This window comes from Myotis nattereri, assembly GCF_964212035.1.
Source record: "Myotis nattereri genome assembly, chromosome: 11".
Classification (NCBI taxonomy): Eukaryota; Metazoa; Chordata; class Mammalia; order Chiroptera; family Vespertilionidae; genus Myotis; species Myotis nattereri.
Window position 1 is genome coordinate 29,938,913 of NC_138086.1, and position 15,095 is coordinate 29,954,007.

At 50.3% G+C, this 15,095-nt stretch overlaps 1 protein-coding gene across 4 annotated transcripts in view; it reads left to right on the forward strand.

Annotated features, from left to right (window-relative positions):
* Window positions 1-14,405: 14,405 nt before the first annotated feature.
* The window catches only part of TBXAS1 (thromboxane A synthase 1), a 147,533-nt gene continuing 146,843 nt past the window's right edge, over window positions 14,406-15,095 (forward strand). For 2 of the 4 annotated variants that reach the window (XM_081102472.1, XM_081102473.1), the window contains exon 1: window positions 14,406-14,692. In XM_081102472.1, the coding sequence (XP_080958598.1) occupies window positions 14,604-14,692 (89 nt within the window). In that variant the 5' untranslated portion in view covers window positions 14,406-14,603. The remainder of the gene's footprint in view (window positions 14,693-15,095) is intronic. The other 2 variants (XM_081102470.1, XM_081102469.1) reach the window with 2 other exon arrangements.

The window sequence follows — 15,095 nt, forward strand, 5'->3', positions numbered from 1 at the left end:
TGACTAATGAGTTTGCCGACCACTGTTCTAGGAAGTCCAAACACAAGGAAGTGCATTTCCTTTGCTTTCTCCATGGGTATGCGGAAAAACATGTCTTTTGCCTTCTATTTCATTTTGTGGAAGAGGCCTAAATAAAGATAGTACTCTTCTTAGAGACTGGTTTCAAAATGAGTAGGAGGGACATGAACTGAGTGGAGGTGAAATACATCATTTATCCACATGCGCATCCCCATTCGGGGGTTGGGGGACGGACAGGGTGGAGAGCCCCAGTGCTCCTGTGTGATTAACCGTGGTGGACAGCCACTCGGCCGCACCTACAGTGCTTTGAATGTCCGCAAAGCATCACACAGGCCACTCCGTTCACCTTCCGAGGAGGAGCCTTTTGTTTGAAGACAATGAATGAAGAACATCTTGGGCATGGCCTGGTCCTTCCCATGTGCCGTTCCAGAGACCTCCCAGCTTTGGGCCAATGATGTCCTTCTGGGGTATGTTTAACTGCCCATGTCGGAGGGTAGTCACGTTGCCTTCATGCGTAAGTCCTTCCACACCACCACAGAAGCACTGGCTGCGCTCCGGCCAAGAAAACATGCTTCAGGTGAAGGGGCTGAGGAAAATTTATTGCCCACTGAACTGCTTATGGCTTCCTGAAAAGTCTTTGAGATGGAAGAATAAGTCCAGTGTTCCTTAGGGTTGTCCAAATGTTTAGTTATTTTATATCCTGCTTCTTTTAAATAGTAACGCCCATCATATACATATGGACCCTGGACTGGTTTCTTGAATCCCATGTGACTGTTTTTTTCCCTTTCTTTTTAATTATGTAATTGAAGTAACCTTACCTGTGTCAGGAACCCTAGAACTTAAGACTACGAGTTTTCCAGATCTCCTTTAAAACTGTTAACTGTTAACAAATACTAGGTTCAGTGATGATAGACATAGAATGTGCACCTTTTTCTGCCGAAAGCAGGTGTAAGTCAGACGTATGACATTTAGGACCCAGTCTCCAAGCCAGCTGGAATGAATGAGGTGAAGCAAAATGGGGACCTCCCAGGTCCTATGTCCTCTCTCCTCCACACAAGTGCAGTCTGGGATGCCCACCTGTTGGTTGGGTCTGGTCTCCATCTCGCTGTCTGGTCCCCTTGGATGGGTGTTTCCTCTGACTGTTCATGTGGCCTTGACTCTGTTCTCCACCAGCACCTCCTTCGCTTCCCGTCTCTCTCGGATGAAGCACTACAACATGGGATGTAGCATCCCTTCACACCAGAAAAACTCAGTAGGAAGAAATAGCCTCTGACCCCATATCTCTACCCAGTGCTGCAAAGGGCAGGCTGCCCTTTGACCCTCCGCTTCCTTTCCCATCACGTCAGCCCCCAGCTTGGGCAACTGCATCACCCTTCAATTCTGGAGCACACGGCTCCAACCCTCACCTCATTCAGGTTTGCCCGGAAGGTTAGCTGGTTGGTACATTTCAGCTTCAGGAAGCTGGATACAGGGCTGCTCTCAACATGACGGCAAAGCTGTTTGAAGAAAACACCATTGGGCCAGGACTTGAGCGGCCTGAGTTCTAGTCTCATCATTGCCAAGGTTCACTGAACCTGGCCGAGCCTGCGTGGAACGGCTGGTCCAGCGGGGGCTCTGTCACGACCAGATGAAGGGACAGATGCGGGATCCCTGGCACAGGCGGGAAAATCTGATGCAGGTTCTGGGGCTGTGCAACAGGAGACAGACTGCTTCACGAGGAAGTGAGCTTCCCAGAACTGGAGGAACTAAAGCAGAGACCAGGCAACGAGGTGCCAGGGACACTATGAAGGTAGAAGGCCAGACTAGGTGCCTGGAGTCTCGACTTGGTTTTCCAAAGACTGTGGTTTTCCAGACGGTTTCAAAGATAGTGATTCTTGGCACTGACCTGGAGTCCTCACCAGACTCTGCATCCGGTCATCTTGACCTGAGCCTGGTGTCACTGAGCACAGAGCACGTCTCTCGCCACCCTCCTCTCCAACCCCTGCACCTAAGCTTCTCACCTGGCTGGGCTCCGAGCGCTTCCTAAACGGGTGATGGTGTGAGGGTTCCTCTGACCCCAGCTCTGAGCCTAAGTCCTGTCTCAGATCCAAACTGGCTCCACCAATTTACAAAACTTGTTGGGGGAAGGGGAGGTGCCTACATGATACTGACAATGAATATGATTTGAATCTCAGTTTTGCCATCCAGGACTTTTGATGTCAGAGCATGCAAAGTTAAGGCGGACATCGAGACTATGAGTTTAAGACCCCTGGCCTTATTGTTTCAATGCTTCGAGAATAGCATAGGGAGCAGGACAGATGGAAAGACAAGACAGACATGAAAGAGAGAGACAGATAGACAGTGGGCAGAGGAGCCCCCATGTAGCTCCCAGGCCTGACCTTGGCAATTTCCCTAGTTTCTAGACAGTCTGACCAAACAGAATAATTTGGTCACTTCCATGAAGAGTTTGCCACTTTTGAGACGTAGTCCCCCCTTATTCATGAGGGATATATTCCAGCACCCCCAGTGGATGCTTGAAACTGTGGATAGTGCCAAACCCTGTATGTACTATGCTTTCCCCCTCTACATACATACCTTTTCACATATAGGAAGCACTTTATGGCTTTTCTTTGGAATATCCAAATTGCCAGCACCACTGCTCTTGAACTTTGGGGCCGTTATTCAGTACAATAAGGGTGACTTGTACGCAAACACTGCGATACTTCAATAGTTGAGCTGATAACTGAGGCGGCCACTAAGCCACTGACAGGCAGAGAGCGTGTACAGCGTGGAGACACTGGACGAAGGGTGATTCACGTCTGGGCAGGACAGAGCAGGAAGGCATGGGATTTCATCACACTGCTCAGAACAACATGCAATTTAAAACTTACGAGTTGTTTATTTCTGGAATTTTCCATTTATTTATTTTTTTTGGACTGCGCTTGACCACAGGTAACTGAAAATGCAGGAAGCAAAATCGCGGATAGAGGGGACTACTGTCTTCCAATTCATGGCTCATTTGAGAAAGAAAAAGCAGGGAGGAACAAGCCCCATACTGATTTTGTTGGTAAACATCAGCCAACTGTTTCCTTATTAATTTACCTTGGCAACACCTCTCTATTATGTAATTATGTGAAATTTCAGACCCATATTTACTTCTAGCCTACACATACCTTATGTTACCTCATGTTTTCACTACCATCTTGTGAGAAAGGACTCGCTTCTCTTAGTTCCTGCAGACGCTCAAATAATCCCATTGGGAGATAAGACATGTTGGCGCCGAACAGCTGGGTGGCCATGAGGTGCAGGGATGGGGCCAGGGCTGTGGTGGGAGGAGGTCATGTCAGAGAAGGGAGGCGGAGGGTAACAGGACTGCAGAAAGCTGCATGACCCACCCACGGGAAAGGCAGAAGAGGAACTGCTAAAATAAGAGCTAGAAAAAGCCAAGTGTCAAGTGCTTATTGGGAAAGAAGCAAATGTGAAATAAATGATCCTGGGAGGGAGACGGGACAGTTCTGACAAGTTTGGTACACATCTCGGAGCAAAAGGGGAAACTGAGGCCTCATCAGGGCAATCAGGAGGGGTGTTGGAGACAAAATGGTGAAAATTCATGAGCAGAAACCAGAGCATTTGCTAATACTCTTCAGCTCCCACACTGCAGCATCTTCAGCCCTGAGGTGCCCCCAGAGGTGCTGTCTTTGGAGGCGGAGGGAAGCCCTCCAGATGTTCTATGGATTCCGATCCAGGTGGGTTGGGACGGGCTCTGACTTGAGCATTTAGAAAAAACTTCCACTGTGCTTCTAATGCACAGCTGGGGGCGAGAAGCACCCTTCTCCACGCCTGGTCCCAAACTAGCAGGAGCATCACCTGGGAATTTGGTAGAAATGCAGATTCCCAGGCGCCAGCCCAGACCTACCAAATCAGAAACTCTGATGTAGGGCCTGGCAATCTGTGGGTTAATATCACCCCTCCCCTCCCCCAATGTGTATCTGACTCCCCTACAGTCTGAGAACCACAGCGCCAGAGACACCCAAAACTCAGGGTGCCGCTTCTCTTAAAAACAGCTGTCTGCCATCTTGCCCATTCCTCTCAGGAGTCCCTCCCATACCACCCTGTCTCCCTCACCCAGCCTGGGGCCTGGAGATGGCTCTGAGGGCTGCTGAGCAGCAGGGTGGGTGTGGAACGTCCAGGGACACTCTTCACCTAAGAGCGTTGTAAACAGCACGCTTTTCTGCAGGTAGAAGTCAAGTCCCTGGGAAAGACACATCTTTCTTTAATTTGCACAAAGTCAGGATTTAGCCTGAAGGTGGGCCTCCTTTCTAGGCTCTCTTCTCTCCCTCTTCTTCCCATCAGTTGATTTACCTACAGAGAGAGCATCCCCCGAAGCCGCCCGGATGTCCACCCTCCATGTCCTCCACGTGTCCCATGCCTCAGCCCTACCTCCTAGACGGCGGCAGAGATCTCCCAACATCTGTCCTTCTCGGCACCATTTAGCACATGTCCCTACTCCCATCGCTGGGCCCTTTCACTCTCGCACACACATGCGTGCCCACCTGCCTGCCCGCACATGCATGAACACGTGTGCATGACACCAGCATCCTTTCCAGCTACTCTGCCTCGTGGGGGTAAAGTCCACACTCCTCAGCCTGGTGTCCAGAGGCTTCCTCCCGCAGCCCCTCCCTGCTGCTCCAACCTTATCTCTCACCAGCCTTAGTAATGAACCCTCTGTTCTAGCCAAACTGGTCTACTGGTAAAACCCCGATAAGATAAACAAGTAAAATGAGAGCCAGTGAACCCGGAACAGGTACAGGCAGTCACCGGGGTGTCAGGCCGGGACAGCTTCAGACACATCAAGTGCTCAGGAATCTGAACGGATATTCTCGGGTCTTTGAGTTAAATAGTTCCGCCCTGAGGTCACGTGGAGAATGGTACCAAGGACTGGGGTGCTCAATGGAGCGTTCCCTCTCCCTCTTCCTTTCTTTATGGCATTTCATTGCTGTATTTTCCTTAGAGAGGCTAGCTTGAGAAATGATGTTGTGGTTATTTCAATGAACTGATACATTTCACAGAAGATTCCCCACATGCTTGGATTATGGGAACAAACCTCAGTTTACTTCAGGTGTTCTCTCAGAAAGAGCACCCACACCTACCTTCATAACCCAAAGAGCACTGTTGCCATCTGGTGGCTGCTACCTGAAGCACAGGCAGAACTGCATGTATTCATTCAACAAACGTTTCATGAACACCTACCAGTGCCAGGCAGGCTTTCTCCTGGCCACTGGGGGTACACTGCTGAGTCAGATACAGTTTCTGTAGACATACAATTGATTAGGCAACGTCAACAGAGAACGCTTGGGGTGCTATGGCAGAACATGGAGGTACGAGTCACATCATGGGTGGTCCTGGAGCCTTCCTGGAGGTGACATCTAGTCTGGGTGCTGGAAAGGCACAAGAAGGAATCTGGCCCATTAGGAGGGGGTCAGGTTGACCCAGGGCCTGTCATAACTCAGGTGGGCACAGGTATAAGCAGGCTGGGGCCTCAGTATACGGACCAGTGCAGATGGACAGGGAGCTAGGACCATTAAAGACAAAATGTTCAAGGTATAAGGCAGGGACAGCCAATATTTCTGATTCACATTGTCCAGTGGGGTGTGGAGAACTGAGGCTTGATTCAAGTAGCACTGCATCCTAGGAGGGTCTAGTTGGGAGGACCAGCCTTGTCTAGCAGGGTCTAGGTGAGCATCATACATGGATGGCTCTAATGGCTTCATGGAGCTGTGGGCAGGTTCTGAGCAGTGAACTTGGGGCAGAACCCAAGCTAGCAGCTAGGGCTACGGGAAGTAGGCTCAGCCTCCTGGGGAGAGAGTTGGGGAAACTGGGTCAGATGTCAGCTCCATCATCATAAAGGTTAGTTCCTCTTTATCCTTGATCCCTGAACTGACTACAGGGCTTTTGGGGACCTCCATGCCCCCCCCCCCATTCTAGTGGCTTGCTTCCTATGGTCGTATTGAGAATAAATTCCAGGCTGGGACCTACCTATGGCAGGAATGCTGTGTGTTTATCAAACTTGTTTCTTTTTCCTCCTGTGCCTGTCCATTCCCCAGCCTCCTTTCATGTGGGTGTGGCCAAGGAAATGAAATTGGGAGTGTTTACACCACTTCTAGGTCTGATCTGTAAAAACCTGGCCAGCTGGTTGCAGACGATCCAGCAAAGACATCTGAGGGGTGGAAGGAGGTGGGGTCACAAGACTGAAGGAGCCTGCGTTCCCAACTCACTGCATGGAAAGCTGCCCACGGAACACCCAGATTTGGACGGTCAGGTGAGCGAGAAAGAGACTTCTATATTGCCAAGCCCTTGAGATTGGGCTTTTATCCTATCCACTCTCCCCTCAGGACTCAATTTTCATTTCTACTCTGCCATTCTGGGGGCTGGGATCCTCCTACCCGCTCCTCCATACGTCGCCTTGAAAGCAGCTGCTGTTGAAAGTTCTGATTATCTTCTGCTTTGGGGGCCCCACGATTGGGCCCATGCATATGTCACAGAGCCCTCCTTCCTCTGTTGGGACTGCGGGGTGCTGACTTGCCTGGAATTCCACTGCAGTCTGCTGCCAGCCTCTGTGGATTCTGGATTCTGCTTCCTGTGCATGCAGCCGGTCTCCACAATCCCTTCCTTCCTCCCTCACCCGCACCCTGTGACTAGGAGGTGAAAAATGGCTGTTCCAAGCACTAGCTTGACTGAAAGCTCCAAGACTTGCCTGAAGGCAGTCAAGCCATCTGCTGACTCCCCATGTTCACCAGCAGAACTACGCCTCATCGTCAACATGTAGCCACATTCAGCCAGGAGGAGTGCCAGGAAAGATGCGATGACAATTTAGAAAGTGCTAATATCTGACAAGCTGAGATCATGGGTGACATAAATTGATAGAGGGGCTGAAATGTGCAGGAAATAGGATGGGCCATGTCTGGTCGCAATACTAAGCAAGAGCAGCCTGCCGTTGACAGGTTGCCCCGCCTTCTGATGAAACATACAGCCAGGGTCTGCATGGTAGCACTGCAGCAGAGCCCCCACTGTGTGACCGGGGCTCCTGCGTGATGCTGACGTACAGGTGTTAGACTATCATCTAAAGAGCTCCACACTCATTTTAATAAAACCAGGCGGGACAGAGTTGGCCTAGATACATCATGTCACTCCCCTGCTGAAAGGCCTTCCTTTAACGGCTTCCCTTTCCTTTTGGAAGGAGTGGTACACTTTTTAATGGCCCACCAGGGCTTAGGTGGTCTGACCCCTACCTACCCTCAAGTTTGGTTTCACCCAGTTTTACATTTCCCCTTGCTCAATGCTTCCAGGCCCTGCTAGTCTTCCCGACATTCTTCAGGCACACCCAGCACAGTGCTAGGCACTTAGCACAAACTCAACAAATCAATGTCGATGAATGAACGAGGGACAGGGATGCGGTTAGGAAACTGCTGCAATCTAGTGAGACAGAGCTGCACTTTGGGTGGATCCCTCTCTAGATACAAGCGCCGTGGGATCAGAAATCTAGCTTGTTTGTTGTCCCAGGGTATTCCCATGGCCGAGAACAGTATCTAACGCAGACTAGATGCCAATACATTTATGGAGTCAGTGGAATGAATGAGAACGAATGGCTAAAGGGAGAAGCGGCCAGAAGGAGAGAAATCAGTAGGCAGAGCCAACAGGGCCTGGCGATTAACTGGATGTGGAGGTTGGAGCTGGGAGAGAAGGAGGAGTCAAGGATGAGCCCAAGTTTCTGACTTGGGAGCCGAGTGGGAGGAGGTATCATTTACTGAGATGGGGAACATGGGATGAGGACAGGAGGTTAGTGGAGAAAGGAGGCTGCAATGATGAGTCTAGTTTTAGATATTTCAAGTCTGCAGCATCTGTGGAATATCTGTGAGAAGAGGTCCAGTGGGCAACTCGTTATATTAGTCAGAAACTCAGGGATGAGAACTGGGCTGGAGAGGATGGATTTGGGAATCACCAGCCTGTGGATGCTAATTAAAGCCAAGTGAGTATATAAGGTGGCAGCGTAACAGGTGGTGTGGTTGCCCAATGATATATAAAATGTGGTCTCTGCCCTTACAACCAATACACAAGTCAAGATTTGACATAGACCTGAAAACTGTTTACAAACCCATCCATGTCTCCATAGCAACCTTGAAGAGCAGAGACAGTTCTGCATTGTCACAGGGGCCGGGGGAGCACACAGGTGCTGCTGCCTCCCACAGGCCTCCTCACAGGAGATGTTCCCGCTTCACGTGGGTCCCACAGAGAGTGGCCCCCAGAGATTCTACTCTCGCTGGTCCAAACGTGTGCTTTCTCCCAGGTCTCCCCCGCGGGGCCAAAGAGAGAGAAGCAGAGGGTCATCAGTCCTTTCCAACCTCTTTTTCTCAACATCTGCCCCTTCACCAGAGCCTTTCTGGGTGGCAGCAATGGCCTACCTGCTAACTCCTAAGACGCTCTGCTGACCACTTCATTTGGCCTTTCTGCAACATTCCTCACCTTTCGGCATTTCATGCTTCTTTCAACTACCCTCCTGTGGCGCTGGCCAGCAGAACCACAGACCACACGTACAAGTGTCCACTCTGCGTCAGAGCCCCGCTAAGCATGCCACACGGCACCTCATTGTCCTCACAACCACCCTGTGCCGTATGTTCAGCTGTCGCCACTTTACAGATGGGCAGCTGCGGCGTGGAGAAGTTAAATAGCTTCTCAAGACCATCCACGCTGGAGAGCAGAAGTGGCTGGATTCAAACCCCGTTCTTCGGAAAACAGAAAGTGACTCCATTTAAGCACGGAAGTAGGGTGCTGTTCCCGCTCAGATCAGCCCTCCTCCATCTCTCCAGGGTCCCCTTTGCTTCTCCCCTGCAAGGCTGCTCTTGCTAATGTTGTTCCATGACCCACTTCTCAGCACTCTACCTATAATCTGTGGTTAATTTTATTCTCATGGCTTGATCCCATCCATATGCAGATGGCTCTTCAAACGCAAAATTCTTCTCTACCCCAGATTTCTCTCCTGACCTCTCCGGGGCTGGCTGCTTTCTGAGCATCTTTGCCTCCATGGCCACCAGAGGCCTCATGCTTCGCTGTCTCACCACTGAAGCCACAGTAATTTCCCTCCACTTGCTCCTTCTCCCAGGTCCTAACTGCTGTGTATGGCACCACATGACTCAATCAATAGAGCCAGAAATTGAGGAGTTATCCTCAACCACCCCCCGCTCCTTCACCCCCACACTCAACCAGTGACCAAACACTGGTGATTCTGCCTTCCCAGGCCTCTCTTCCCCACACCTAGGCCTACTGCTTTATTCAGACTGTCACCGCTTACCTGGATGACCAGGGGCCTCTTTGCTGGTGTCCCCATCTCAGGCATAACCCATCCAGTCTGCCTCCTGAGGGATACTTCTAAAAGCAAAGCTAAGCACACTGCCACTCAATTTTAGGTCCTACTCTGGCTCCCCACTGATCCCAGAATAAAGTGTAAACTCCTTGGCATGACCCACAGTGCCTTATGGGACCGGTCTCTGAGCATCTCTCCATCCTCCCTCTCACCCCAGCTTCCAATGCCTTTCGCAAAGGTTAGCTATGCTCCCACTGCCCAGCACATCTGTCCCCCCGCATCTGCTGGGTGAAGTCATCCGTCCAGTCTAAGCTCTGGCATCATTTGTTCAAACCTTCTTTTAAAAATATTTTTTTTTATTGATTTCAGAGAGAAAGGGAGAGATAGAAACATCAGTGATGAGAGAGAATCATTGATTGGCTGCCTCCTGCACGAGGGGATCGAGCCCCACAACCCAGGCATGTGCCCTGACAGGGAATGGAACCATGACCTCCTGATTCATAGATACACACTCAACCACTGAGCCACACCGCCGGGCTGTGCAAACCTTTTACAAGCACCTTCTTCCTACTATTGCCCCCTCTGTGCCCTACGTGTGTGTGTGTGTGTGTGTGTGTGTGTGTATGTGTATCACCGCACCTCTAGCACCGATGGCACTTGGGTGTTCACATGTCTGCTTCCCTCTCCTAGAAGCTGAGCTCCTTGGGGGCAAGCCCCGGACTTATCTATGGGGATTCTATGCCCAGTGCTGTGCCTAGCAATTGTTCAATAAATGTTTGTTGGCTGAAGAAATGAAGGAATGGATGAGCCCATCTCACCTGACCCCATGTTTTCAGAAACTGGACAGAGAGTCCCTAAGATATTGCATGGTGTTTAGGAGATGGGGCTGAATGGGGGCCAGCTGAGGTTTGTGCCTTCCAAAAGGGGTCCCAGTATCTCTGCACGGAGATAAAGCCTCCCGCAGGCACACACCATCCCCCCTCTTCCTTATCGGCAACTCTGCACACCAGGAGGTGAACATAGGAACACAGATATCACAGCCGCGGGCTGGCTTGGGGAACTACGGACATTTCAACCAAGAAGTGACTTTAGATTTAGTGGAAAAAACACTGGGTTTAAAGCCAGAGGCTGGGGCTTGAGCCTGGCCTCTAGAATGTGCTAAACGTATGATTTCAGGCAGACTTGGAACATCTCTGAGCTTGTTTTTTCTGCTTGGACCAGGAATGGAAAGTCCTGCTCACCTACTCCCCAGGCTGGCGCTGAGGCTGCAGTGGGGTTATGGTTACACGTAGACGTTCTCTGGATTTGCATGGTGCCCCGGTGTCCTTTATGTGGGGTTCTGCTTGGCAGAGAGAATGTGCCCCACTGTCTCGAACCTCACCAGACACCAGGCTCAGCTCGGCAGCTGGGGCCCGTCAGCAGAGGAGCCAGGCACCGCTCAGACATCTGCACGGGCAGCCTTCAAACACAGGGAACACGGGGGAAATACCACAGGATTTATGGAGTGAAAGCTTTAAAAAGAAACACCAGACTTAAGTCAAAACAGTTGACCCAACTCTGGGGGAGGTGTCTGCCTGGATGTAGGAGAAAAAAAGATAGACTTGGAGTAGGTTGAGGCGGAGGGGAAAAGTGCCGGGGGGTGTCTAACCAAGTGGGGTAACGGCGCACAGCTCGGGGGAGGAAACACTGCGGCTCCTTCACGGAGGGCGGCACCCCCCAGCATTTTGAAATGCACGTCTTTGGGCCCAGCGGTGCCACTTCTGAGAATGTCACGGGATATCCTCACACAAGGCCACAGTGATATGTACAAGGATGTTCACTGCAGCTTCATTGGCAGTTGGGAAAACTTGGAAACATCTTGAATACCATTCAGCAGAGGGCAGGGTAATTATGACACACCCACACGGTGGAATCCTAAGTACCAGAGATGCATATCTCTAGGAACGAGTGCAGAAAGACGGTCTTGACACAGTGAGGGGAAAAGCCATTTTCAGAATGGCATGGATAGGAAGACTTCGCTGTCATAAAAATAAAAAACATAGCCATGTTTATATATGCATAGAAAAAGAAATGGGACGATATACACTCATTCTTAACAGAGTTGGTCTCTGGGAGTTGGTATGTTTCATACAGTTCTGTAGAGTTGATTGTTTTGTTTTGTTTTTTGTTAATCCTCACCTGAGCATATTTTTTTCATTACTTTTCAGAGAGTGAGAGGAAGGGAGGGAGGAAGAAAGGGAGGGTGAGAGATAGATAGATAGATAGATAGATAGATAGATAGATAGAGAAACATCGATGCGAGAGAGACACATCAATTGGTTGCCTCTTGCACATACTCCAACTCGGGTGGGGAGCAAACCACAACCCTAGGTACGTGCCCTTGACTGGGAATTGAGCCCGAGAACCTTTGGTGCAAGGGCCGATGCTCTAACCACTGAGCAACTGGCCAGGACGAGTTGATTGTTTTTAATAGACATAGTATTTAACAGAAAATACCCAGAGAATAAAGGTATAATGTTTAATTATGGTAAATATCATTGCAACAGTTTGCCCTTCATCCTGAAAATATCTTGGCCAGAGAGTCCCTGCACTGTCTCATAGATATAAAAATTATAATACATCCTTAATTATGTTACTTTCCTGATGAAAATCCTTACTATCTCTCATATCCGACCTTTCTACTCCATCTTGGTTAGCTTACTTCCCACAATTCCCTGAGTAGTATCTCTGCTCTGAGGCAAGCATAGAAAGGGTGTGATGATCCCCCTACAAATCACAGGTCACATAGGAAGGGCTCCAAAAATACCAGCTGGAGGAATGAATGGGTGGCCTCGGTGCCACTAGGGGAGTGGACACCAACATTCAAAGGTGTCTCCAAGAACAGGGCAGGACCTGTGCCAGGTGTTTGGGTGACATGCCCACAGGGTGACGTGAAGAATATATTCTAGATGCAGAGCCTAAAAATCGAGATGAGAGACCTGGATTCTATCAGCTATGGGACTTGGTACCAGTCACACCCTTTCTGGGTTTCATTTCCTCCTCTGTAAATAAGACTTGGGCTTGGTCAACATTTTTCAAAGCATGTTCCTGAGGGATGTGTTGATAAATGTCTCTCAAGAGGGACTCTGTGGTCAAATGCACTTGGGAAATGCTGCTCTCGGCATCATACTCTTGCTACGACAAGCCTTTAGGTAAGTAAGCTTGCTTCTGGGTGCTTTACCAGCATTGCTCACATTTATTCACCTCCAAACTTCAGAAGAGAAAACTTTTTCTGAGCCTCTTTCTGGCACACACACTGCTCCCAGTCATACCTGAGGCCCTTCTGACTGAATCTGTGGCCGTGATGAGCTGGCTTCCCCCACACCCACAGCCTCATGTTCTGGGTGTCCCCTGTGGAGTGCAGCTCTGTTTTGTGAGTGGAGCACACAGATCCATTAACATCTCAGTACATACTGATGGGATGGGACGGGACAAAGGAGACTTTGTCTGAAAGGTCTGGGCTGGAGCATGGGGCACTGGGGTCCAGATGGGGTACAGCTGTTGGGGGACACCTAAGTAGGGATGCGAAACAGGGAAGCAGGGCAACTGGTCAGAGAAAAGGGAAGTACTTGGTACCTGAGTGGTTCACTCTCATTTGTGGCTGTAGCTCCATCTATGACTCTGGATTTAAATATTATTTGTATGTTGATGGTGCCCATGTTTGAATATAAACTGTTGTTCAGAGAATGGGCTTTGGAGGCCTACATCCCATGACTTTTCGATAAGATGGGATTAAATTTTACCTCATTGGATTGTCTGCGAGGATTAAGGGAGCAGACACATATGAACACTCTTAGGAGAGTAACTAACACATAGCAAGTACCCCATAAATGCACTATCATGACCCATCCTTGTTACATATATTTTCAGCCCAGATTGCTCTCTGACTTGACAGGGCCGCTCAGATGACTCCCAAGCATCTCAAACTTAACAAAACCCAAACTGAACTTCTTGATTTTCCCAACAAGACTCCACCTTCCCCATCTCAGTAAAGGACACCCTGTACCCCTGTAGATCAAGCCCGGAACCTGGTGGTCAGACATGTTCCCTCCTTCCCCTCCACGTCCCACCCCCCAGGAAACGCTGCGGTCTACCCCCAAATGCATTTCAAATTCACCTGCTTCTGTGCACCTCCCATCCCTGCTGCCGTCTCAGGAGCATCATCTCGGGAGGGAGGTCGCAGTCCTCTGCGTGGCCTCCCTGCACTTCCTCCTGCTCCCTGCCCGTGAATTCCTTACATGTAGCCACAATGACTTTAATAATCATAAGTACAACCACGTCAAAACCTCGGCGGCTGATAAAGTGAAGCCCAGGTTTCTTCCCTTGGCCTGTGCGGTCTGGCCTCTGTGGACGCCCCACCTCTTCCCGGCTGCTCCCTCAGCTGGCCCACGGATTCGGATACACCCGCCCCGTTACTAAAGGTGTTGTGCGATGACTAACAAGCAAAAAAGGATCCAGGCTCCACTAGTCAGATAAGCTCAGCACTAGGACAAAGGATCCATACACGCGGTTACCTATGGATACACTTTCAGACATTTAAGAAATCCTCGCATTCAGGACGAGAGCACTAATCTGGGGCAGGAGTTTTGGTCCATTGCAACAGCCAGTCACCAACAGCCAGCCCCCAGTCACCTCTGACCCCAGAGAGGTCATCAGGCCTGGGAACCAATGAACTTTGCTGGATGGATGCCCTCAGGGGAGCCAGCATTTTTCATCAGGCTGATGTCCACCCCAGGTTTTTCTGGGATATACAGAATCTCTTCACTTAATTCTAAATTAATTTTTTTTTTTTTTGAGAGGAGTCTTTCTTTAAGGACCCCTCGTCGTGGTTGAACCAATCTGTTTCTCAGCCAACATGGGGCCAGCTCTGCTGCCGGTTCCCCGGGGAATTTAACGTAAATGTTTATTGACGGTACAGTCATCAAGAAAATGAAGTTGCTGATTCATTGCCTTACACAGAAACCCTTTGTTTTTCCCTCCTCTTCCTTCCTCTTTATACGGAGACACCCTGAGAACGAGCACATTCTGGAGACCCACTCGAGGTGATGGTTTCTTGGTTGCCTCTTCCTTCTTCTGTCTGCAGAGCGTGATTCCTGTACCGGCAGGGCCATCCGCCGCCTCTCCCCCTGCAGGACAGCCCCGAGGGTCTCGGAGGACGCCGCCTCTCCCCCTGCAGGACAGCCCCGAGGGTCTCGGAGGAGCAGGAGCGATGGAAGGCTGGGGGTTCCTCAGCCTGGACGCCAGCGGCCCGGTGCTGACGGTGACCCTGTCAGTGGTCCTCTTGGCCCTCCTGACGTGGTAAGTGCGGCTCAGAGACGGCAGCCCGGGAGCCCGGGAGCCCTGCTGGAGCCAGGAGGGGGACGCAGGAGTATGTTTTCCTTCTTTCCTAATCTGGAGGGAGTTGAGTATTAACACAGCTTCAGAATGAAAGGCAAACAGCCGGGTTAATCTTTTGCTAAAATGCATGAGATTGAAGTGTCAGGAAAGGCTGGGGGGTCAGTCACTGAGAACGCTGCACATAATTAAGTCTGAGAGCGATGGAAAAAGAAACCAAGCGGAAAGGTTTGGGGAGCAGTATGTCCTCGCGCCCCGTCCTATCTTCTCACCTTGGGTTTCTAAGACCTTCTCCCCGCCTCGGCTGTACAGCACCATCGGCCCCTGGTTCATGTTACGCTAAACACAGAGAGGATGTGGGAGCTCT